This window comes from Schistocerca piceifrons, chromosome 2 (genome assembly GCF_021461385.2).
Source record: "Schistocerca piceifrons isolate TAMUIC-IGC-003096 chromosome 2, iqSchPice1.1, whole genome shotgun sequence".
NCBI lineage: Eukaryota > Metazoa > Arthropoda > Insecta > Orthoptera > Acrididae > Schistocerca > Schistocerca piceifrons.
Genome location: NC_060139.1, coordinates 17,570,102 through 17,596,604, shown reverse-complemented (window position 1 = coordinate 17,596,604; position 26,503 = coordinate 17,570,102). Strand labels below are relative to the sequence as shown.

The 26,503-nt window shown below is 43.1% G+C and overlaps 1 protein-coding gene across 3 annotated transcripts in view; it reads left to right on the top strand.

The window, feature by feature from the left end:
* LOC124776494 (cytosolic endo-beta-N-acetylglucosaminidase) overlaps positions 1-26,503 on the top strand; it is a 110,796-nt gene that overhangs the window by 41,061 nt on the left and 43,232 nt on the right. For all 3 annotated transcript variants that reach the window (XM_047251511.1, XM_047251510.1, XM_047251512.1), the window contains exons 4-6: positions 15,002-15,167; positions 15,278-15,493; positions 15,564-15,781. In XM_047251511.1, coding sequence (XP_047107467.1) covers positions 15,002-15,167; positions 15,278-15,493; positions 15,564-15,781 — 600 coding nt within the window. The remainder of the gene's footprint in view (positions 1-15,001; positions 15,168-15,277; positions 15,494-15,563; positions 15,782-26,503) is intronic.

Genomic DNA, 26,503 nt, shown 5'->3' with positions numbered 1-26,503 from the left:
TGAGAGGAATGATAGAGGACAGTAAAAAAAAGCAGAAATTAAATGAGACCATATAGTTTCAATGGTAACTGCTAGATTTGTTTATAATGTTTTGGGAGAATTAAGTAGAAGAATAATTGAGGTGATCATGCAAAAGAGGTAAGAGAAAGAATGGAGGAGAAACTGGCAGTGAATAAATGTAAGACTAAATTGTTTGAACAATTTTTACAGGGGAGAGGGTGTATTAATGGATGGAGGGGATGAGAGAGCTGTGTCTGAAAAAAAAAATACTTTTAAAGTGTCTATCTTAACTGATTACTTTCTAAGTACCTAGGCAGAGTATAAATGAAATACAAAAAGAATGTGTAACAAACTGTCCATTCAAAAGAAACTCACTTCGATTAAAAAGGCAACTCAGAGGAAAAGTAACTCAAATTTTATTTTTTCTGTTCCCAAGTGATCTTCCACTGGTTGTCACTGAGGAAAAATGAGAAAAAGATGACATAACAAAATGTTTTAAGGACTCTAATATTTTATCCAGAATACCAAGTAATTTTGTACTTCTGTCATGTGTCTTGGCATAGAATCTATAAGCAGTCAGGCATAACAGCCTGCAGAATTAACTTCCTCCCACATGCCAAGAACACAGTTCCAAATAGCATCCGTTGCAGTCATTTGGTTTCATGGCCAGTTCTCCGTTAACATTCTGGTGACCTCAGCCCACATTTTCTACAGGGTTCGTATCAGCAGCCAGTGGCATTCAGTCCATGGCATTTACACCAATTGTGGAGAGCTGCTGCTGAACTTATGCAGACTTATGACTGGGAGAATGATCCTCTTGCAATGTGAAGTCCTCTTCTCCATATAGCATTCACACTGACAGAAGCATCACATTTTCCAATATGTGGGCTAACTGCTCACTGTTGAGAGTGCCTTCTATCCTGCGAAGAATTCCTGCTCTTCTCACAGAAATCCATCCCCAGCAGGAAACAGATTGCCGTCCACTTCTTCACATCTTGGTTACATATTCATGTCAGTGCCGAGTCCCTTGTGGCCTGTAAACAGCTGTTAGACCGTCGTTAAGGAAAACACCTTCTTGTCAGTGCAAATGGTGTTTTCCCACAACACACTCAAATGGAGCTCCAGAAATGCTAGTCAGTATAAAACATTGTCTTCGCTGACATCTTTCACAGTGGAGTGTTATTCATACAGTCCAGCATCCATCAGCCTTTTGTGAATCATGTCATGGGAGCCAGGGAAGTTGGTCTCCCATTGTAATTGCTTCACGTTGAGAAAGGGATATTCTCTGCTCTTAGACACTAGCTTCCTGTCCTGCTGTGAGCTCAGCCTCTTCCTGTCTGAGCCAGGAGCTCTGCTGGTAGTGCCTCTTCCAAGGTAGTTCCTCTACCATCTTGTTGCAGTGGTATGTGGTGCTCCATACCTTCTGCCAGCTACTCTGACAGAACATTGACCTTCTTCAATAAGAGTGATCTCTCCCAGTGAACCACTGCAACAGACAGCCTGATGTGTATTTCAGCTTGCCACTCTTATACTGATGCCAGGAGAGGAAATAAACATATTTATGTCAAAAGGAGAGGCAGAGGCAGAGCCATGCTTTGCAGCCATGCTGGTCTCTCGGGAAGGGGGGTGGGGGGGGGGGGGGTGGGGGGCTATTGGTCTACCACCGCTGGCCTGCTCAGCTGTGTGGCTGGATTGAAGAGTTTTTAGCAAACAGAACACAGCATGTTATCAATGGAGAGACGTCTACAGACGTTAAAGTAACCTCTGGCGTGCCACAGGGAAGTGTTATGGGACCATTGCTTTTCACAATATATATAAATGACCTAGTAGATAGTGTCGGAAGTTCCATGCGGCTTTTCGCGGATGATGCTGTAGTATACAGAGAAGTTGTAGCATTAGAAAATTGTAGCGAAATGCAGGAAGATCTGCAGCGGATAGGCACTTGGTGCAGGGAGTGGCAACTGTCCCTTAACATAGACAAATGTAATGTATTGCGAATACATAGAAGGAAGGATCCTTTATTGTATGATTATATGATAGCGGAACAAACACTGGTAGCAGTTACTTCTGTAAAATATCTGGGAGAATGCGTGCGGAACGATTTGAAGTGGAATGATCATATAAAATTAATTGTTGGTAAGGTGGGTACCAGGTTGAGATTCATTGGGAGAGTGCTTAGAAAATGTAGTCCATCAACAAAGGAGGTGGCTTACAAAACACTCGTTCGACCTATACTTGAGTATTGCTCATCAGTGTGGGATCCGTACCAGATCGGGTTGATGGAGGAGATAGAGAAGATCCAAAGAAGAGCAGCGCATTTCGTCACAGGGTTATTTGGTAACCGTGATAGCGTTACGGAGATGTTTAATAAACTCAAGTGGCAGACTCTGCAAGAGAGGCGCTCTGCATCGCGGTGTAGCTTGCTGTCCCAGTTTCGAGAGGGTGCGTTTCTGGATGAGGTATCGAATATATTGCTTCCCCCTACTTATACCTCCCGAGGAGATCACGAATGTAAAATTAGAGAGATTAGAGTTCTCACGGAGGCTTTCAGACAGTCGTCCTTCCCGCGAACCATACGCAACTGGAACAGCAAAGGGAGGTAATGACAGTGGCACGTAAAGTGCCCTCCGCCACACACCGTTGGTTGGCTTGCGGAGTATAAATGTAGATGTAGATGTAGACTTCAGTCTCGTCTTGGCACCAGGCTGTAGCTGGCCAGCCAGCCCATCAGCCATCCAGCCTGGCTGGCCCGTAGCTCTCAAGCCACAGCAAGCAAAGCCCAGGCTGTAAAGCCCCACTCGTCCTTCGAAGGATTGAACATTTCATCTACCCTACCCATGTCTGTAGTATAAACTAGCGCAGCTAGAGCTATTTTGCTATAACATGAACAAGCACATTTGCTTTTGATGTTTCATTCAAATATTTAACAAAAAATAAGTTAAAGAATACACTCATGATAAACACGGCTACCACAAAATATTTCAGCCAACTAGCAATTGCATGACACAGGAAACTTTTCTTTCGTGTAAGCACTTCGCATTAGACCTTGCCTTAAGGAAATATGTGCTCTAGCAAGATAACTATGTGTATTTTAAAAGTAAACAGTTTTAGTGGCAACTTACCAAATAATTGTATATATGTAGGATATTGTTCACATTTTGAGCACTTATAATGTTTACTCAGTGCTTCTGAAACAATAAATGCTGCATGACAGAAATTACATTATAGTATGGCCCTTCATTTCTGTTGAAATGATGCACAATTGCACTGTAATTCAGAGTTAAGTGTTTCATAAAGGGTTCACAGAATTGCTTTAACTTCTTTACCATTCCACGGATATATGAAACTTGAGAAGAATGAATGCCAAAATCTTTATTTGCGAATTCTAATTTCTCTTATGATATTACAGTTGTAATATCATCTTTGTACAGCAGTGGCAAGAAACTCTGTAGGCAAAGCCTTTTTGGAACTCTATAAATATAGAATCAATTTGAGAGCCCCTGTTTTCAGTATGTCATGCAAATAAAGTGCCAGCTGTGTCTCACAAGAGTGATGCTTTCCAAATCCATGCTGGTTTCATCTCAGCAGGCAATATAATTTGGAGTATTTCATAATGTTGGAACAAAGTGTTTGTTCACACATCCTGCTACATTTTGATGTCAATGAACTCAGTGGATTACATGTATTTTCTTTCATATGTTTTGAGTGGTGTGTGCAACCGTCTGGTCTTCTCCCTCACCATAAGTACTGGAATACTCCTCATGCTGTTGTACGAAAAGTAATTAAGCCATCATTGGTGCACAAGATGCACACCTAAATCATTAGTCCACTCAAGAGTGACATTGCCTGTAGAAACATAATTGTCCTGCTAAGACTATGACAGGGTTATGACAACATAGTGGAACATGCCTGGTGATGCTGTGATAGTTTTGTTATGTCCTGAAATGACAGAGAATTTTCTTGCAAATTCACTAGGTATACTCTTGGGATACCAATTCTGAATTAATTCCACTTTGATGGTCATCCGTTTATGAAATATATGTTTACAGACATGGGGCTTACTTTCATGCAGCAACTACCACCAGTCTCACTGTCTGTATTGCGAATTATTTGTACTAGCCATCACAGGGGCAATGAGGAGGCAATGAACGCTGCCGTTGGTCGCTTGCTCCATGAAAATGTTGACACAAAGTAAAGAGTTAGAGGCAGTAGCTCTCAGTTCCAAACTAGTGTGACAATAACATTTTACCTTCTCTGTGACAGTGCTACAAACAGCTGTGTCAAACTCGGAACGTCTTTAGAAATTTTGTCTCGCTACATTAAGTAAACAGTAGATCTACAGGTCAGAAACATAAAATACTGCAAAACTGCTACTGAAAATACGCAAATCTGTTAATGAAATTGTATCGCTGAGTACTCTGTTAACTGTGTTTCATTCAGCAACTATTCTCACAGCCACATTGTCATATTACGTTATAGTCCGGTAAAGCTACTTGAGTATGACAAGAGAGTTCATGTTTCATTAAGAAAGCCATTCGTTGTATGGTATTATGATGAGAAGCCAGTTGTATTAGTGTAGTGCATATTAATAATGTTTCTCGTTAGGTTATTGAGCAAAACAGACACAAATATCAGAGAAATTGTCAACAACATATTCCACCACACTATCAAAGACAGTCTGATGATGCACAGGTAGTTTTTCGATCCCACACATGTAGCGACTCACTGATGCTGAGTTAAGCCACGTTTCAAGCACAGCTGTTGAAACATGACAAACAAAAGAAAACAAAAATTAACATTCTTGGTGGTTGATGGATAAGGGACGAGAAAGGTAAACACATGTGGGTGCCAGATTAGAAGACATGCAGTAGGTTTGTTTGCCAGCTAAGCTCCTTGGTACCATCTTCCAGGTCGTATTTGTTACTTTGCAATTGCAAGGCATCTCATTTGTTGGCAACAAATGCCAACTGTGAAGGACATGTCCCCGTTAAGCAGTTCACAACACAAAACACCTTCTTTGTGCCGCTAGATGTATATATGTCAATAACAATAACATTTTGTGGACATATACGGGCCATTGTTTGAGATAATGTTTGTTCTGGCTTACCCACTATTTTCTCCTTTTGAAGTTACCGTACAGTACTTCAGGTTGCACTAATTTAGATTTACTGTGACCTCCTTAAATCTATTACAACAAATGCCACAATCAACCCTTTGAATGGGCATAGATGACTTCCTTTCCCATTCTTCCCAGTTCAAGATTCTGCCTTGCATCTAATCTCATATTTGACAAGCTGTTGTACTGTAACTTTCCTCCCTTTCTTTTAACCTACTGAAGGCAAGTGTCGCACAAAGGTTAATTGGTGGACACAGTTATCAGTTATTGGATACACTGTCATTGACAATAGTAGCAAATCGCAGAAACGTCCTTTCATCAATGCCTGTTTGTCTTCCTAACTGTGGTAATTAATTTTTCTCAAAACGATCATACTTGAAACAATAAAACTTGACTTGCTCAATAGTGCTCACTCCGCACAGGGCACAGATGTTTTGAACTGCCTCCACTGCTTTTGCCCTTGTATTAAACACAAGTAGAACACAATGCCACAAATGCTAGACTTTATTGTGCTTTAGACTCCATTTTCTATTGCATAAACGTTGCTCCTCATAATGTAAAAGATGAGTAATATTCACGTTGTCATGGCATGAGTTGTACTGCAAACTTGAACAAAATAAGACCATAATTAAACACTCTCACAGGAACAGGCAATACAAAATGCTGAAACATAGTACAATATCATACACAATGTTTTAGTAGTAACAGAATGACACTGAAAATAAGAGCTATAAGACTTCTGCTCCTGACAGTGTGCTGTCATACTATCAGTACTGGAATCTTGGCGAATTTGGATCCAGATGGAACTCTTGCATAACAGTCAGTGTGGAACTAAACTTCTAGAGTTTCTCCAATGATCAGTGCTGTAATCTTAGTCATACACTCAGGTGACACCTAACCCAATTCACATTTCTCTGTCATTCTGAATAACAGTTTATATTTAATAAAAGACTTTCAAAGGAAATAAGTTTCTTCAGAAACTTCCTGCAAGACTAAAACTGTGCGCCGGACTGAGACTTGAACTCCCGTGTTCGAGTCTTGGTCCGGCACAAAGTTCTAGTCTGCCAGGAAGTTTCATATCAGCTCACACTCCGCTGTAGAGTGAAAATTTCATTCTAGAAGTTTCATCAGGTTTTCATTTATGTATTTTCAACCAAATTACCCACTGATACAGATTATGTACTAAATTTCTTTTTGAACTAATTAATGCTTACATTTGTACAGCTTCATTCATTACTGCATTTCCAGTCTCCACATTTACAGTGCTGTAACTTCAGTCTTAAGAACTGGGGGATCCTGACTCAGATTTTCAGACATCCTAAAGGGAGAATATGAAGACTGGACATAGTTCGATTTTTAGAGGCATCAAGTCAGTTTTCTGAACAGACTGGAGAGAGTACAAGGGGAATAGCTAGATGTTCATGGTCCAGGAGTCTCCAGTGTCCATAGGATGTGCGGTGATACACTATGTTGTGTATCATCAGTTACCTGATTCAAACACTGCATGATCAAAAGAAAATTGTAAAGTAGTGCCCAACCAAATGAGGCAGTGTAGTTGTTAAGACACTGATGTCATATTTAGGAGGATGGAATTGGCTTTATCCAGCTGTAGTGATCTAGATTTTCTGTGGTTTTCCTAAATCATTTCAGGCAGATGCCAGGATGAATCCTTCAGCAGCTATCCTATCCTCATAAGAACATAATTGTATATTCTATTTATATGTATGTTTTGAGCTGTGTATTTTCATTGTATGATGACGAAGACAAAGCCTGTATCAGTGTGAGATGATCCCTGGATGTATAAATAAATGAGTAAATAAATATTAGATGGCAGTGTTATAACGTCAAGTTGAACACATATATTTCAAAACAACACAACACATGTAAGTCACTGAGCAAGTTGACAAAGCAAGACATGTGAACGCAGTAACATTCGAATGAGAACTGAGTCCAAGTCTAGCGGCCGCTGGCTAGCCGGTCCCTTAGGTGGCACGGCTGCTGCATGGCTGGCAGACAGCGCCGCATGTAGAGGACGCACGTAATTGCGCGGCGGCACTTTGAATGATTGGCGAGTCACAACACTTTTCCCCCCTTTGAAATTTTTTTCACTGATCTTGATGGAGGTGGCCTGTAGATTGCTAACGTCAATAGGCGTTGTTTGACTGGCCGTAAAGTCTCGAGGAGGAGGTTTCCCGTACGGATGGAAGTGTCCCCGATGATAATGGGTCGAGATGACAGGAGATGTAGGGGTCGAATCTGCTGGGGCCCCGTGCACCAATCTGCTCGTTGCGGCAAGTCTGGTTGATATAACAGGAGACATGGGCGATGTGTCGCCGTCTGTGGGAGAAGGAGGCGAGTAGATTGGCTCGGACAGATGATGGTCATCCGGTTCCTGCATGGGCACGTATCCTGGTGGCGTCCGTTCTTGTACTGGCACCGAGATGACGGTGAGAGAGCTGAGTTGTGAGTAATGAGAGATGCCAAGATCTCGAGCGTCAGGTTGAGCCGAAGGTGGTGTAGCGGCATTCGGAACAGGCGTTGCCAGCACACGAAGCCGAAGCTGGTCCGAATGATGCACTGCAACACCAGTGTCTGTCTGGATTTCATACAGGTGTCGGCCACGGTGTCGTAAGATGCGGCCCGGACTCCATTTTGGCCACCTGCCATATCCCCGTACCCAAACAAGGTCGTCGTCGGTGAACCGGCCAAGCGAAGGCACCCACGGCCGTGAGGTGGAAGGCCACAGAAGATGAAGTAGCGTGCGTGGCTATCGGCCATGTAAGAGCTCAGCCGGGCTGTGGTCGCCCAGGGGGGGGAAACGGTATGAAGCCAGAAATTGGAGAAGCGCATCATCAGCAGCAGAAGAAGTCAGGAGTTTCCTCATCTGAGCCTTAAATGTGCGGACCAGTCGTTCAGCCTCACTGTTTGATTGTGGATGGAACAGAGGGGCCGTGACATGCATGACGCCGTGATGAGCACAAAAATTCACAAATTTGGAAGAGGCAAATTGCGGACCATTATCAGTAACAAGAGTAGAGGGAAGGCCTTCCAAAGAAAAAATGCGGGCGAGAGCATTTGTGGTTGCCGCGGTGGTAGGCGACGTGCAACGGACAATGAAAGGAAAGTTAGAGTAGGCGTCAATTACGAGTAGCCAATAAGTACCTAAAAAAGATCCCGCGAAGTCAGCATGAATGCGCTCCCAGGGCATCTCAGGCGAAGGCCACGATGACAAAGATGACTTCGGGGTGGCGGCCTATGATGCACAAGGGCTGCAGGCAGCGACCATGTGTGCTATTTCAGAGTTGATGACAGGCCAGTACACATGACGGCATGCCAGAGATTTTGTGCGGGGGACACCCCAGTGCCCTTGGTGAAGGAGGCACAAGACCGAAGCACACAAAGACGTAGATACCACAACACGCGGCGAAGCATTGTTGGTGGAAAGAAGGATAACACCATCCCTAGCTGTGAGGCAGTAGCACAAAGCGTAGTAGTTTCGTAATGGATCAGAAGTCTTAGTGGACAGACGATCTGGCCAACCCTTCTGAATACAGCGTAAAACCCGGGAGAGGGTAGGGTCAGAACCCGTAGCAGCCGCCAGCCAGTCCCCGGTAATGGGGAATCCGTCCACAGCCCGCTGCTCGGCAACATCCAGGTGGAAACACAAAAGTTTGTCCCTATCGAATGCCAGATCAGGACCCATGGGAAGGCGAGACAGTGCATCAGCATTTGCATGTTGAGCCGCCGGCCAGAAATGAATCTCATAATTGAAACGAGACAAGTAAAGAGCCCAACGCTGGAGGCAGTGTGCAGCCTTGTCAGGAAGTGACGTTGATGGATGAAACAAGGAAACAAGTGGTTTGTGATCCGTAACAAGATGAAAATTGGATCCATAGAGAAAAACACCAAACTTATGAAGAGCATAAATAATGGCCAAAGCTTCTTTTTCAATTTGAGACTACTTTTATTGGGCATCCGTGAGCGTTTTTGAGGCATAAGCAATGGGTTGTTCAGAACCGTCAGAAAAACAGTGCGCAAGGACTGCACCAACCCCATATTGAGAGGCGTCCGTGGCAAGAACAAGATGTTGGCCAGGTCTATAAGTAGCCAGGCACGGGACCTGTATCAGCATAGTCTTCAATTTCTGGAAAGCCGCATCGCATGACGCGGAGCAGTGAAAACGCACATTTTTATGCAACAGGCGATGCAACGGCTGAGCCACCGAAGCAGCAGATGGTAAAAACTTGTGATAGTATGCTATTTTCCCCAAGAAGGCCTGCAGTTCCTTAACAGATGTAGGGCGAGGAAGGGCATCGATCGCAGTGACAGTTTGCTGAAGCGGACAAATACCATCCCGAGAGAGTTGAAATCCCAAGTACGAGATAGATGCCTGAAAAAATATTGATTTCTGAAAATTACACTTAAGACTGGCAGTCTGTAAGACATGAAAAAGTGTGCAGAGGTTCTGAAGATGTTCTTCAGTGGTGGAGCCAGTGACAACAATGTCGTCCATGTAATTGGTACTCCCAGGGACAGGGAGCAATAATTGTTCCAAGAATCGCTGAAAAAGAGCAGGGGCGCTGGCAACTCCGAATGCCAATCGTTTGTATTGATAGAGGCCGAAAGGCGTGTTAAGGACCAGAAACTGCCGGGAAGCAGCGTTGAGAGGAAGTTGATGATAAGCTTCTGACAGGTCAGTTTTAGAAAAATACTGGCCACCCGCAATTTTAGTGAACAATTCTTCAGGTTGGGGCATAGGGTAAGTGTCGATGAGGCATTGCGCATTTATAGTGGCTTTAAAATCGCCACAGAGATGAATATCACCATTGGGCTTAGCAACAACAATGACAGGAGAGGACCACTCACTGGAAGTGACAGGAAGCAAGACCCCTGATGTAGTGAGACGATCCAGCTCCTGTTTTACCCAATCATGAAGGGCCACAGGAATGGGCCGAGCCCAAAAAAACTTTGGCCGAGCAATGGGTTTGAGCGTGATATGAGCTTCAAAGTCGTTTGCATGGCCTAACCCAGGAGAAAAAAGGGATGAAAATGTCGTCGACAAGGAATCCAGTTGAGCATAAGGAATAGCATCAGAGACGATATTGTCAGAGTCATCTATGGAGAACCCAAAAACGCGAAAGGCATCGAAATCAAAAAGATTTTCTGTGTTACTCAGGTCGACCACAAATATGGGAACAGTGTGAACGACGGATTTGTAAGATACCTCAGGAGAGAAATCTTCTGTTTATTGTACGTCCATAATTGCCGAGTGACAGGTGATAGGAGTGGAGAACCCAACTGAAGATACGTCTGAGAATTAATGATAGTGGCAGCAGAACCAGTATCCACCTGCATGCGAACATCCCGACCAAGGATTTGGACTGTGAGGAATGACTTCCCTGAAAGGGTAGAAGTGCAATTGACAGACAACACAGAAGCAGAATCAGCGTCATGGTCATGATCATCATGTATGCGGTCAGATTTGCAATCGGAAGACACGTGACCCTTCTTTTTTCAATTGTGACACATGGTCCAGCATTGGGGACAATCCTCACGTGAATGTTTTGTAAAACACTGCGGACATGAAGGAAGTTGCTTAGGGTTTTGCTGCAGTTTCTGAGAGAGTTGTTTATGGTTAGGCCGAGGCTGCGCGTGGGGGCGTACTGCGGCCACGTCGGCCGGCGGGGACACGCCGCACATGTTGCCAACAGCGCACAGAGGTTGTATGTCCCCGACGTCACCCCATGCCTCTATTTGTGCTCCAGCGGCGCATGTTGCCTCACTTCTTTGTCGGGTACCGACCAGATAATAGCATCCTGTACCATGGAATCTGCGTAGGATTCTTTGTGAACGTCAGTAACAAATTGACACTTTCGACTGAGGCTGTGTAGCTGAGCAGCCCAAGCGCGATAGGATTGATTCGGTTGTTTTTGGCAATGATAAAAGGCAACACGAGAGGCTACCACATGTGTTTGCTTATGAAAGTATATGGACAGAAGTGAGCACATATCAGCAAGGGACAAAGACGCAGGATCTTTCAAAGGAGCCAATTGCGACAACAATCGATACATTTGAGGTGAAATCCATGAAAGGAACAGAGACTTACATGTTTGTTCGTCCATGACATGAAATGCCAAGAAGTGCTGTCGAAGACGTTTTTCGTAATCGGACCAGTCTTCCACCATCTCGTTGTAAGGAGGAAAAGGAGGCATAGACAATGACGAGAAATGGCCCATATTGGATGCCGCGACGAAATCACAAATCGCCGATGTGAGAAGCGTTTGCTGTTCAATGAGACCTTGCAGTAGTTGCTCTAAAGTAGCCATGGAAACCTGTGGGTCAACGATGAAAAGGAAAAATCCACTACTTCATCACCAATTGTTATAACGTCAAGTTGAACACACATATTTCAAAACGACACAACACATGTAAGTCACTGAGCAAGACATGTGAACATGGTAACATTCGAATGAGCACTGAGACCAAGTCTAGCGGCTCCTGGCTGGCTGGCCGCTTAGGTGGCGCGGCTGCTGCATGGCTGGCAGACAGCGCCGCATGTAGAGGACGTGCGTAATTGCGCGACGGCACTTTGAATGATCGGCGAGTCACAGCAGGCAGTAGTTGGTCCTAGTTACAGTTACAGAGATTTGTTTGTGTTGTCTATCATTATTGTGCACAAACATGTATGTAGTGAGAAGTTCAAAATAAATTTAAATTGATATACAAAGGGGAAACCTAAAAGTGTAATTAAAAAATCTACATTTTGTGTCATTGTTCTGTATGCTGGCGGTACTGTTACCAGTGATGTAAGGAATGCTTGCAGGTGACATATTACTACCGAGAAGCAAAACGCAGCTGCAATACAAGTTCAAAATGGCTGCCCCACTTGAGATCCGCACCAAGGAAGAACCTTTTCAGAACAGTGAAGGTACGAAACCTATTGAAATTCATCAGCAAATGGGGATCCAGTATGCTGATGCATGTCTCTCATTGCAGCAACTGTGTGTGTGTGGAGCAGAAAGTTCAAAGATGGCATCACTCAGTGCCTGAGTCAAGCATACTGTGTTGTGATACCATTGTGTATTGCAGCTGTTGAGGTCATTATGATGGAAAATCAGCATGTGATGGTGAGTGAAATAGCTGCACATTTGCTTTAGGTGTGGCTCAGCACAGCACATTACATCATTCATGAAGTGCTTAAGTTTCACAAAGTGTCTGCTAGAGGGGTGTCACCGCAGCTCCCTCTACAACTGAAAACAGCAACACACTGATGTGTGCAAAGAACTTTTGTGATACTTTGAAGTAAAAAGTGATCACGCTGAGTGGAGACCACCAGTTTGGACCACTCAAAGAGGTGATGGGAGGAAAGACATTTCATTCCAATGAAGAGGTGCAGCAGGCGGTGCACAAGTGGCTGTGCACACGACCAAAAGAATTACTCCCTTCCGAGAGGAATTCGTGCTGGAGGGAGTGTGTTGAATTACAGGCAGACTATGTCAAAAGATGATATACTTTTATTCAGTAAAAAATATTCAAGATTTTCATTTGACTCCCCATCGTACATTTAAAGTGTGATGAAAATCATCCACAATGTTTTTGTGGTGTAGTGCCACAGAAATTCCAATAGCCTTGTCTTTTTCTCCACACCCACATTGCCTCCCCAAATACACACTTTTACCCTCTGCTACTATAGTCTGTTCAGTTACCAATTTGGAATATTCAGTTTGTTTTCCAATACAAGATCTAAAATCCAGTTCTTCATTTCCAGGTTGTTTGGTCATAGTTTTCCTATATTTCCTAAACAAGCTGCCCTTAAACCCTGTTTATTTTCATGCAATCATTATCATCGTCATCTTCTTATTCTTCTTCGTCTTCTTCTTCTTCTTCTTCTTTTCTGCTTCTCCTGTCTTTGGGGTACATTAGATCAATCACTTCTGGACGTTCTGTGCCTTTCTGTTAGCCAAGTATGGTTCCATTCTTTCTGTTATCACTTTCCTTTCCGCTTCAAAGATTTGGACTGTTTGTTTGTTTTTGATTTCGACTTGTAACTTCTCTTTCTTGTCATTGGACATTTTTCTTCCAGTTTTATTTATGACCATATTTTCTGTCATTTGGCATTTTTAAAGTCTCTCTCCATTTCCTTAAAACAGTTATCTATGTTTTTTGTTGTTGTGGAAGTAGTCAATAAGTTTTTTGGTTAGTCTATTTGGGTTCGTTCTGAAGATGTGTCCACAAAAATCAATTCTTCTTTTCCTTGCTGTATCCGAGAGTTTTTCAGTTGTTTGGTGAAGGATTTAATTTCTGATATGGATTAATATTATGTAATGGAATTTGGTGCCTTTGATTTTTCTCAATGTCTTCTTTTCTTTGATCTCCAACCTTTGAACTGGGTCATGATTGGTGACGGGCAGTGTTTTGGCTGCATATAGGACTTCCAGTTTGATTACCACGTTATAGTGCTTTATTTTTGCATTCCATGAGAGGGACTTTTTGTTACCTGCATGTTTTGGTGAGTTGGAAGGGCAGCTCAACTTTATTTTTTCTAGATTCCATAGCCTTTTCCTCAAGGGAATTTCAGATGAACCATTCTTCAAGATGTTTGCATTTATTAACTATTTTTATTTTTTTATTCTCTCACTTCAGACTGTTCCTGTGGGCTTTTTTATGTTTGTCTGTTTTGTTTTTTACTTTGTGGAGGAGATTTTGAGACCAAATTTTTCTGCTTGTTTTTGTAGTGCGAGAGTCTATTCTTTGGCATGTTTCTTGGTATCAGCTAGTAGAGTGGTTTTGTCTGCAAAGGCTATACATTGACTCCTATATCTTAGTTTTGTGTTTCTAGTTGGATTCCACTATGGTTCTTTATGTTCCACTCTGACTAATTGTTGTAGGGCACAGTTAAGTAGCAGGAGAAGAGTCCATCTTCTCCTTGCTGTATTACAGTTTTTATCTCACGAGAGTCAGAGAGTTCTCCCGTTAATTTAGCTTTGGAGAATGTGTTGGTAACAGTTTCTGTGATTAGGTGTATGATATTGTTGTCTAGGTTTAGTTCTTTTAGTGTAGAGATGAGAGATTCCTCGTCTCTTGAATCGTAAGATTTTTGAAAGTCACTGGAAGTGATAACATATGATTTTGCTATTGATTTTTGGTAGGCCATGAGGTTTTGAAATTTAGAATTTGTTCAGCACAGGATCTTCCTTTCCTAAAACCCATTAGATATTCTTGAAGTTGATATAGTTGAGGTTCTACTCTGTTTAGTAGGACTTAAAAAAAAAAAAAAAAAAAATCTTGTGTGTCACATCTGAGAGTGAGATTCCTCTGTAGTTGTTGGGGGTTTGTTTCGGACTTGTTCATTTGGAATGTGTGAATGAGGGCCATTTTACATTCAACTGGATTCTTTCATTTATTAAAATTCTTCACAGATGTTTTGGAGACACTTTATGACATTTTTGTTGACAATTTTTCAAAGTTCGGCCTGATAGTGTTTGAGATTCGATATGGTTGTTTTTAGGGTAATTGGTTCCAAGCTTAGAGTTGGTTGTTGTTGAGGTGGTGAAGTCCATTTTTTCCTGTAGGTTCTTCACAGTTAAGGTGGCTTCTGAAATATTCTACCAATATTGTGCAAGTATTCCTGTTGTTTTGGGCAATATTTCCATTTTTGTCTTGGAGTTGAAGGGTCGGTGTGCTGTCTTTGGTTATTTTTTGTCTAAGGCACATAAAAATTATCTGCATAATTTTGAAAGAGGAGTTGCCTCCCCCCCCGCCCCCCCTTTTCTATTGTAAATCTTAAATTCTTATTTGATACATAATCGCACATTGATTTGTATTTGATTAACATGTGTTCTCTTTCTGCATTTCAATAAATTCCAGTTGTTACTGCATTTTCAGGATATTTTTTGACAAGTGTGATGGCGTTTTCCTTAACTATGCATGGAGTGAACGACATCTTCAGAACTCTGTTAAAAATGCAGGCATTCGTGGGTATGATGTTTATGTTGGTGTAGATGTCTTTGGTCGCAAGTTTTATGGAGGTGGTGGATTTCAGACTAGAAAAGTTAGTGTTTCTTATAATGCATTTTTAAAGCTTAATCATACTATTATGTAATCATTATCTTTACAGAGTAGTTCTCCAAATAGTTCCTTATAAAATGAAATTAATTTCAGGCTGTGGAGCTAATCAGAAAACATAACTTGTCCATTGCAGTATTTGCCCAAGCCTGGGTGTATGAATGCTTTAAACAGTCAGAGTCCTTTATACACCGTGAGTATGCTTTTTGGCAGATGCTATGGCCATACCTCTTTGTGCATGGACCTACAGATCTTCCTTTTTCAACATCATTTTGTCAAGGCAGTGGACATAAGTATTTCTCTGAAGGACGGGTATGTGGCTTTCTGAAATAGGAACAATCTCTACCTACTCAAGCATCTACTGAATCTTGTTTTGTTGCAGATGGTGTCAGAAACCAATTGGTACAATCTGCGCAGGCAGCAGTACCAACCATGTGCAACAACTTGCTTAAACCATCGTTACAATGTGACAGCTGAAGAACACAATAAGAGCAGTGGTATATATCCACCTGTAGAAGACACTGGTTGTATGATTTACTACGCAGATGATGCATTTCAAGGAGGTGGATGTCTGTTACTTAAGTGGTCCCGTATAGAGAGGTGAACATTTATCTTTCTGTTCTCCCTAAAGCTACTGATAACTTCTGAAACTGAATTCATATCTGCTTACAACTTCTTGTACTTTACAGAAGATTTCTGAATGTGTGTGTGTGTGTGTGTGTGTGTGTGTGTGTGTGTGTGTGCGTGAGAGAGAAAGAGAGAGAGAGAGAGAGAGAGAGAGAGAGAGAATGGGCAACATGTTGCCTTTTTTTTCCCCTGAGAAAGTGTACTACAGTTGTAAAACTAACTCATTCCACATCTTAGCATGAGGTCACAGTTATGATCTTCAGGACATACTGTTTTGCAAGTATATGCACCACAGATAGGATGTACCATGGAGGAGAAAGAGCATTTCTTAATTAACTTGAAGAACAAATAACAGAGGTGAATACCATCATTATGGGATGGTAAGCTCAAGACTATGACAGACTTCATCATCACTGAAAGAAAAGCTGGTCAGTATGTTACAGAAATTAAAGTCACACTCAATGAGTGCTTGGGTAGCAACCACTGGCTATTGATTGCTGACCTAAAAGATGTTCAAGTGCCAAAATTTAAGCAAAAGGGAATGCCAAAGATTAAGACTTGCCTGTTGAAGGACATGGAAAAGAAAAGTAACTATGAAGCACGAATAACAGCCACATTACCCAAAACTGAAAAAGGTGGAGTAGAAGAAGAATGGTCTTTATTCAGAGAAACCCTTGTTAAAGAAGTCATGGACATCTGCAAAAAAATAAGTGCCACAGCTTAGAGAAGGAAACACCATGGTGAAATGATGGGTGGAAGGCAACTGTAAAAGATAGGAACATACTGAAAAGAAAATTAGACCATGAAAAAACAGAAAACAGATGATAGATGAAATGAATTAGCAATTGAACATCTAGCGGAGGAATGCCAGAGAAAGGAACTAGCTGTAAAAAGACTGATCCAGGAAGGAAAGGAAAATTGCTGGGAAAACTTTACTACAAGGACAGAGGAAGATTGTCAGGGAAGTATGAAATTACCGTACAAAGAACTAAAGAGTAAATGAAATCAATATGTAAATATCCTTGCACTGAAAACAGATGACAGTAACTTAATATGAACAGAGCAAAGGATCAGGGATGAAATGAAAAAGTACTTCAACTTGCTGCTAAATGAGATGGGGACAACTTAACCTTCAATGACTGTAGAGTAATTAATGAATTCCAGACCAACGGACACCCATTAAAATGGCACGAGGTAGACATAGTGTTAAAGAGTATGTGGAATGGAAAGTTGTCAGTCTTTGATGATCTCAGCTCAGGCTTAAATTGGCTGTATAGAGTGTTATCAATGATTTCGGAAGAAGACAAAATCCCAGAAGATTGAGTAAAGGAGTCATCACCCCTCTGTTCAAAAAAAGCAATCAGTGAAAATGTGGAAGCTACAGAGGCATCATGGTGCTGTCACACACCCTGAAAATGTTAGAATTTTTTTTCCAGTAAGAATGCTGGGGAAAACCACTGGGAGTATAGAAGAAATCCTCAAACCAAGATATGGAAATGTTTGGAAAACCTAAAGGTGCCAAGGACCTAATTGTTAAAGTCAAGATGCTATACCAAAAGTGTTACAGCTATGTCCAGATAGGCAGTGGACAATCAGAATGGCTTGAAACAAAGAGAGGTGTCCAGAAAGGAAGTGCCCTATCACCACTCCTGTTTGTAACAGTAGTGGACGAGATCATAAAATGATTGGAACAACACATTCAAAAATTTTGGACTAAACATAAGTGAAATGAAGACAGTAGAATTGACCATCAACAGGCTAGGAACAACGTCAAATATATTTTTAGAAGGAGTCAAAGTAGAATCTGGTTCCCATTTCAATTATCTAAGAAGCATGATCTCAAAGACAACACCATTAAGCAAGAACTACTCAGCAGGACACAGAAAGTACTCAGCAGGACACAGAAAGCATCTGATTTTTATAGTCAAATAATAAATCTTCTCTAGGATGATAAAATGCAATGAAAAGCAAAAACGACCATGTACAACAATTATTTTGTACCAATCCTTACATATGGTTTAGTAACATGTATCCTACTAAACAAAGAACTCAGCAGAAATCTGGCAACAGAAGTGAGATTCATTATAACTATGAATGAAACAACTACAAAGGACAAAATCAGGAATGAGGTGAATAGAAAAGTAGTTGGTATTGAGGTTCCCATTACCAGTGTCATAAAGAAACACAGGCTTCAGTAGTATGGGCACATTATGAGAATGAGCAGCGAAAGACCTGCCAAAAAGTATTTCAACCTAAACCTCGTAGGAAGACGACCACAGGGAAGACCAAGAAAATAGTGGATAGAGATCAGATGTGGAGGAGAAAGGACACAAATGGGAAGTTTTCCTGGAACAGACAATGTATGAAGATGGGAGGAGATAGCGAGCATGTGTTCACACACCCGGGATACTGGAGTTGGAAAATGATGATGATGAGAACATGCAAATAAATAAATGTAGTGTGTGACTGGAGTGGGTTAGGAGAAATTGAGAGCAGGAGGATTATTGAGTAAAGGCTGCATTGCAAAGATAACACTCATTTGTGAAGTTCAGAGAAGCTAGTGGTAGATGCAAGGATCCAGATGGAATGGGTTGTGAATCAGTCATTGATCTGGAGCATGTATTATTTAGCAGCATGTTTTGCCACTGGGTGGTCCAGTCTCCTCTTGGCCACAGTTTGGCAGTGGCCATTCATTCTGGTAGACTGTTGATTAGTGATCATGCTCATATAAAATGCCATGCAGAAATTGCAGCAAAGCTGGTATATGACATGACTGCTTTCACATAAAGGCATTTCAAAACAGACATTTGCAGAAGTTAACTCCAATGGACTATTTGTGCTATAACTGCTAATAGAAAATGGATCCATTCTTGTACTTTTGAAATAAACTAGACACCAGAATATTTGACGAGAATTCTCTCTCTCTCTCTCTCTCTCTCTCTCTCTCTCTCTCTCTCTCTCTCTCTATTTTCCTGTATCCTCAAAGTACCTTATGCTGTACAGTAAAATACTTTTTTCTCCCTCTGACTTCTTTTAAAATATATGTCAGTCAACATTCACAGTGATGCGTTATTTATGTTCAGATACTCTGTTGAACGCAGTGGAAGAATGTTTACTGTTTTGCACTTCAACTACTTCAGTGCTTCCACTTGTTTTAAACAGTTAAAAATATCTGATAATACTGACTCAACTATAAATTTGAAATATAATTGCTAATAAACTGATATGATATATGTGATGTATCTCTACTGACAGACTGCCCATAAATCCCTTGCAATATTGCTTATCGTAGACTTGAATTCCTCTGATGTACACTATACTAACTACTTGCTGTCACTGAAAATAACAATCCAGACAAATGCTGCTTCTTTGCTCACCACAGTTTTTGTCAAAGTAATTCAAGACAAGACTAGTGATTCTATCAGCCTTACTCCGTATATTAGAATACGCATACTGAGAGCATACAAACAAAAGTGAATTATCATCATTAAGTAACCTGTACATTATGACAAACTCACTGAAGTTAGCACTGTGTACTGGCTATCAAAATATTGGTAGGATATTAACATATGCTATTAATATTTTAATAAAATAACTAATATTAAATTGTTATGAAATACTGAAATTTAGAGAGCTGCCTTTGTGGAAAATTGAGGGTCAAAGAAACAGCGACTTCCATTGTGTCTGTGGTATCTTATTGCTTAACCTCTGTTCTCTTCAAGTGTAGGTGAATTTGAGTTCTGGCACAGGATCTACATTCATTGAAAATGACTTTGCAATAACAGTGTGATTTATTGTAGTAGCCTGTCAATGTGGTATTTGCAGTTAAACATGTAGGATTCCACAGTCAACTTAGTAGAATGACAAGAAGTTGTGACTGCAACGAAATCTGAGTCTGAATGGAGATTAAAATACATTTAGCTGTCTATTGTTCTTTTGATTAACTGTTTTGGTTTTCACTATCCTTTAACTTTTGTTAGTGTTCATGTGAAATTCTGCTACAAGATATATGATTACAGAGATACAAGACAGTGTTGGTGCATGGGATGGATCCCCGGAATGTGTTCTTATATTAAGTGCGTGTCACCGCTGTTGTTGCCAGTCTGTCATGTCATCACATTGCAGATGTTTGACAGTCTGTGGGAATAGGACGTTGTAATAATTGCACCCTCCTCTAAAGAAATTTCATTACCAACAATGACACGTCTATTAACAGCATCTTGCAATGCAAACTGATTTGTTTTATTATTACAACGTCCAATGTTGTTTTACTTGTCAGTAAAAAAAATCAACTTTGATACACTGTCCTGTTGTGTAGAAATGCTCACTGTTAAATTTTCTCAAAACGCACTCAGGAAGGGCATGAGATTGGAATGTGCTGGATTTAATATTTACACACAGTTTTCACACTCAGTGATGGACACCCGTGTAACTATGTAATTTTACTGTGTGTCATCACTTTTATTTAAACTTTTATTCTTCCAACAACAAATGCTTTAGCCCTCCCAGTAACAAATATTACAGTAAATAATGTATTCTTATTCCAGATTCTGTGAAAATGAAAAATTGCTGAACAGTCACTTCTCAGTCTCTCAGACGAAGTGGCACTTTTAAGTATTTTGTGTATATTCTGTTAATGCAGTGTGCATTGGCATCCATTGTTGATGGGGCCTGGTGCTTCTCATAGATTCAATGTCTTGATAATCTTCTGTCTTGTGCATTGGTTTCTTCTATTTTGAATCTTGTGTGCTTGTAATTTCACCTCTTGTGGTTTTCCTTCTTCGTTGTAGATATAAACTCATTTCTTCTCAAAACTTCATCCTTAACAGCAACAATACTGCTATTTTAGTTATTCTGGAAACTCCTGTTTCTATAATTTTTGTGGATCAAAACTGCTTCCTCCAGTTCACCACTGTTATCCTCTCACCCATATAAAATTTTCTGACTTTTTTACAATGAAAACTACTTCTCCTTCCCCAAAATTAAAAATGAGTGGTAATGATTCACAACCTGTTCAGTGCTGTCCGTGTTAACATTACAGTGTTCCAGCAGCAACTAATTAATTTGTCTTGTTACTTCTTTGTTAATAGAAATTTATCACACATAAAACTTCTTCTACAGGATCAAAGCATATGTTGTTTACACAAAAATTACGTACAATTAAACTTACACAAAATGTTACAACCAGTTCAAAGGATACACTGAATTTCATTTACAACTAGACACAAAGTAAAGAAAAAGGTTTAGGTATGTATAAATATTTATGACTTTTAGTAAACACATAGTCGAACACCAAAAACCTTTTTGTGTTGAAGTCATTTTCCATAGGTATGTGGGAGTTTGGGTCCTTATCGTTGTAAATAACAACCCGTTGATCCACTTGTTAAAACAATGAGCACATTTATTGTCACACTTCAGATATACGTCATTACACATCGAACACCCCGCCCTGCAGTGCGGAGCACGAGGCTCTGGTTGTTGTGGGGGGAGGGTGCAGGTGTTGCGCCATCTTCGTTCGGAGGGGGAACTGGGCAGGCCAGAGCTGGGGTTCGAGCCCTTTTGGATGGAAAAATGTAATCACGGTGCCACACTGGTGGGAGTATGCGGCAACCGGTTCGTGAGGTGACAGAGGGGGTGGGGGGATAGACGGAGACACGGGGTACAACACATACAGTGTCCCCGTGGTGTCAATGAAAGATTGAATGAGGGAAGGATCTAAGGAATTGGGGATCGGTGAGGAGTGGAGAATGGAAAGTTGGAAGGTGTCATTGTCGGCGGAGTGGGGGGGGGGGGGGGGGGGGAGCGTGGATGACTAAGAGAGAATCATTTGTGGTATTTATACAGATGTCAGATGGTGAAAAGTGTGAGACGTCGATGGAGATGGTAGAGGGTTGTTGAATGTCGGGTGAGAAGTGTGTGACGGGCGTAGCAGGAGAGGGTGGGGGGTGAAGGGTGTGGACCCCGGACTCTGCCCATTGAGGGTTCCCGGCGTTATGGAAGGGGCCATGGCCGTCATGTCGTCCCTTGAGGAGGCGGCGGTGTGGAGGTCGTTGTCTGTCATGGTCGGTGGTGTCGGGTCGCTGGAGGTGTTGTCATCTGCAGTGACCCACACCGGCTTGAGTCGAGACACTGACACTGTCGAGGGTTTGCTTTTGATACAGATGTCGAATGTATTCGACGAGTGCCTAAGTACCCTGTAAGGGCCTGTGTATGGGGGTTGCAGGGTGGCGCGCACTGTGTCATCCCTAAGCATCACAGCTTCACACGTGTCTAACTGCTGGTGCACGAATGTTTTAGGTGGAGTGTGTGCTTTCGGAGTGGGTGCTCTCTGCGCTCGCATCATCTGTCGTATGTTCTCGATTAGCATGGGGTATTCGATGGTATCTTGGAGCAGTGAAGGCTCGACAAACTCAGCTGGTAGGGTCAACGGATTGCCATAGAGCAGTTTGGCCACCAAGCACTGCAGCTCATCTTTATATACAGAACGGAGGCCTAGATGTACCCACGGGAGGTCGTGTAACCACCATTCCCTGTGGCACATTAGCGCTGTCTTTAATGTGCAGTGCCATCGTTCCACTAAACCGTTTGATTGGGGGTGGTAGGCTGCCGTGTGAACGCGGCCGGCGCCGAAGAGCTCGCACATTTTTGTGAGGAGGACAGCCACAAATTGACAGCCGTGGTCTGTAGCAATGGTTTCGGAACAGCAGAAACGTGTGACCCATGTGGAGAGGACAGCGTTGGCGACTGTTTCGGCCGAAATATCGGCTAGAGGGGTTGCCTCGACCCATCTAGTTGTTCTGTCGATAAAAGTAAGCAGGTATCAGTAACCATCCACCTGGGGAATGGGGCTGACAATGTCGATGTGGATGTGGTGGAGTCTGCCAGAAGGAGAGCAGAACACGCGTGAGGTGGGTGTGCAGTGGCGTCCAACTTTGGGCTGCTGGCACGAAATACAAGTGTGACACCAGTCGCGACAGTCTTTGCAAAGCGAAGGCCATACGAAACGCTCAGCGATGATGTGCGTAGTTGCACGAATTCTCGGGTGGGCGAGACTGTGCAGTGTGTCGAACACCGAGTCACGCAAAGAGGAGGGGGCGTGGCACGCTAGTGGAAGTGTCACACCATAGCTCCGAGCATGTGCCGGGGGTCGTCTTGCGTGCCAGGTGCAGAGAGTGATTATTGTCAGATAAAAGGCTCGCCAAGGGGTCATCATTTGTTTGAGCTCAAGCAAGAGCATCGAAGTCGATTGAGGAAGATATGCCCGAGATCCGGGGGAAATAATCAGCAGCTGTGTTGTCGGATACTCGAACGTATTGTACATTGTTTGTGTATTGTGAAATGATGTTGAAATAACAGAACCTCCTAGGGGGTGGGTTGTCTGGAGGGTTTGTGAGTGCTTGGACGAGAGGTTTGTGGTCTGTAAAGATCGTGAGGGGACGTCCCTTGACATCTTCGTGGAAATATGTAATGGCTTCGTAGACAGCTAAGAGCTCTCTGTCGAAAGCGGACCATTTGCACTGAGAGGGAGAAAGTTTTTTTGGAAAGAACTTACGAGGTTGCAACACCTCTCCTTTGTGTTGTTGAAGTACTGCGCTGACTCACATTCGGGAGGACGATGGTTCAATCCCGCATCCGGCCATCCTGGTTTAGGTTTTCCGTGATTTCCCAAAATCGCTCCAGGCAAATGCCGGGATGGTTCCTTTGAAAGGGCACGGCCGACTTCCTTCCCTAATCTGGTGAGACCGATAACCTCGCAGTTTGGTCTCTTCCCCCAAACAGCCCAACCCCAACTGCGCTGATAGCTATTTCACTAGCGTCCATGGTAAGTGAAAGTGTTGCATCCGGGTGTGGATGGGCAAGTGTGATGGCTTCCATGAGTGCGGTTTTGAGTTTTTTGAAAGACACTCGCATGACCTCTGTCCACGGCACACGTCTGTCGCCTGACGTTTGTGGCCCGCACAGTGCGTCTGTGAGGGGGACCTGTAGTTCGGCGGCTCTTGGAATGTGGCAGCGGAAAAAATTGAACATTCCTAAGAACCGGTGGAGTTCATGGTATGTTTCTGGTATCGGCAGCTGTTAGATAATGTCTATTTTCTCTTGTGTGGGCCAGATACCATCAGCTGAATCTATGTGTCCCAGAAAAACAACAGAATCCTGTCTCAGTTTGCATTGTCTTTGTTGACGTTCACACCAGGGGATTGTAATGTGTCAAACAGCACCCGGATGCGAAGCTCGTGTCCCTCGCGAGAGGAAGGAAAGATCAAAATGTCATCCAGGTACGCGTAGCAGAAAGGTGGGGGTTGTAACACTGTATCTAAGAACCTCTGCCAGATTTGAGCAGTGTTTTTCAATCCGTAAGCCATGTAAACGTATTCGAAGAGGCCGAAGGGTGCAGTGATGGCCGTTTTAGGGATATCTTGTTCGTACATTGGTATTTGGTGATACGCTTTCTCACAGTCTACCACACTGAAAATTTTAGCACCTGCCAACTGAGAAGTGAAGTCCTGAATGTTCGGTACTGGATAACTGTCCATGATTGTGCGGTCATTGAGATGTCTATAGTCGCCACAGAGTCTGTAGGAACCATCCTTCTGCGGTGTGAGATGAATCAATGACGACCAGTCACCGGAGGATGGGCGTACAATGCCTGCTTTTAATAGGTCCGAGATGATTGCTTTCGCCGCTTTGAGTTTGTATGGATTCAGGCGTCGTGGTTGGTGTCTGACCGGAGGGCCCTCAGTCATATTGAGTTTGTGACATGCGCCACCCGTGATTGATAACATGCTATGCGCGCAGGGTGCGTCATTAGCATTCAACACTCGTGCAATGAGTCAATGATTTGAGTGCACGCCGGTTTGTGCGAAGAGCGAATACCTCGAAGTGAGGCGAGTTCGGATTTTGTGCTCTGTAATATCTGTTCGGTACGCTCGATAAGGGAGGTGAGCTTGGCCTGCATTTGCTGAAGTTCACTGATTTCTTGTCGTTGAAGTAGCACGTCGCAACTTTTACTAGTTAACTTGGCCGCAAGAAGAGTACATTCAGTCTGTAATAGTGAAATGTCAATGTTTGTTGACTGAATGAGTGATACAGGCGCAGTGGCCATAAGGGTGATAGTCTTTTGCGAAGGTTGGTGGACTAATGTACTTTTCGGAATGTCTAGCGAATATTTGTAGTGTCGCAGAAAGTCAATGCCTAAGACCAGACAAGTCACCTATGCCTCATGAATAGTCCACGAAAACTTCAAGTCTTTTGACAGTTTGAGCGTTAAAGGCGCCGTACCTAACACTTTGATATGAGAGTCATTAGCCGCGCGTAACAGTCTGGGCGAGGAAGTTAACACAGGAGGTGCGAAAGCTGGGGGTATTACACTCGTATCAGCACGACTGTCAACGAGGAATTTAGTTCCTGAGATGAGGTCAAGAGCGAATAGACAACCATCGGCACTTACCGTGTTAGATGCTGTTGCTGCTGTAAGGTGTCTTTTTTCCTGTGCGCAAGATGCTGCACCTATGGTGCCTCGCGAGCTGTGTTTCCGCCGCGCAAGGGCTGCGGCGACATTTCCTGGCCACGTCGCTGAAGTTGGCGTGGAACCAACACAGTGGCCAGTCTGCGTTAGGCGGGGGTGATGTAGAGCTCCTGGTGTCGGCTGTGTCCGTTGTGGAGTGCTGCAGTGCGGTGTTGGTTGCCATGGCAGATGTCGTGGAGGCTGTATCTGGTTGCCCGCGATGGCGGGCAGATGTCACCACTGTCGTAGTGTGAGCACTGAGGAAGCGAGCTTGCCCGAATCCTGGAGGGGGAAGGGGGGTGGTGTGCTGTTGAGATCACTACCCCCACTCTTCATGCTGTGCGCTCACCTGTTAACAATCCTGAAAGCTCGATCCGTGACCGAAAGCTTCTTGTCCAAAGTGCTGTTGGTGAGCGGCAGGAGCTGTAGTTGTAATGCTTCCGGCATTTTGACAAGCCACATCGACCATAACGCTGTATCGGGTAGCAAATCCACAGGTGCGAGGGCGCGAAGTCGTCGTCATAGTCCCAATTGGGTGAGGTCGTGCAGGTGTTCCTCGTGAATGATATGATGAATAATCTCGTCCGGAGCTCGAGAAAGTCTTTCACAAATGAGTCTTTTCGTGTCCATATATTTCGGTGAAGGCGGTGGGCTGATCACAATGTTGCTAATCAAATCCAAATGGTCATACATGAAGCGTGATTCTTCTGAGTCAGTGCCTGTGCCGGAGAAAATAGAGTTGACTGACACGAACCATGTGTTGGGCTGGGTTTTTGCAAAAGTCGGCAGTTTAGGTAACTTAGTTCGTTTGGAATCCATGACCATTGGGTGTGTAAGAGCCACAGGTGTGGGAGCAGTCAATATGGCATCTGCCGGGGGCTGGGGTAGGCTCGGGGGCCCGTAAACTGTTACACCCCTCAGATCAGTCGTTATTGCTCTCTGATGTCTAGTAAAAGTGGACGAGGTACTAGGAGAGGTCACATTCACTATACACTGTTCAGTTTGATCAGAAAATTGAGGCTCTGTGCAGCCAGGCGCGGAACTGATTCGTGGCGCAGATGATGTAGCAGCCGTGTAGTGGCACTGCTCCAAAAGTTGGTGCAAAGTTCTGAGGGGGGTTGCGCACCCCTGAGCGTGCGACGTTAGCGGTGGAATGTCTGGATCTCTTTTCACACTTTGTCCTGTATGTT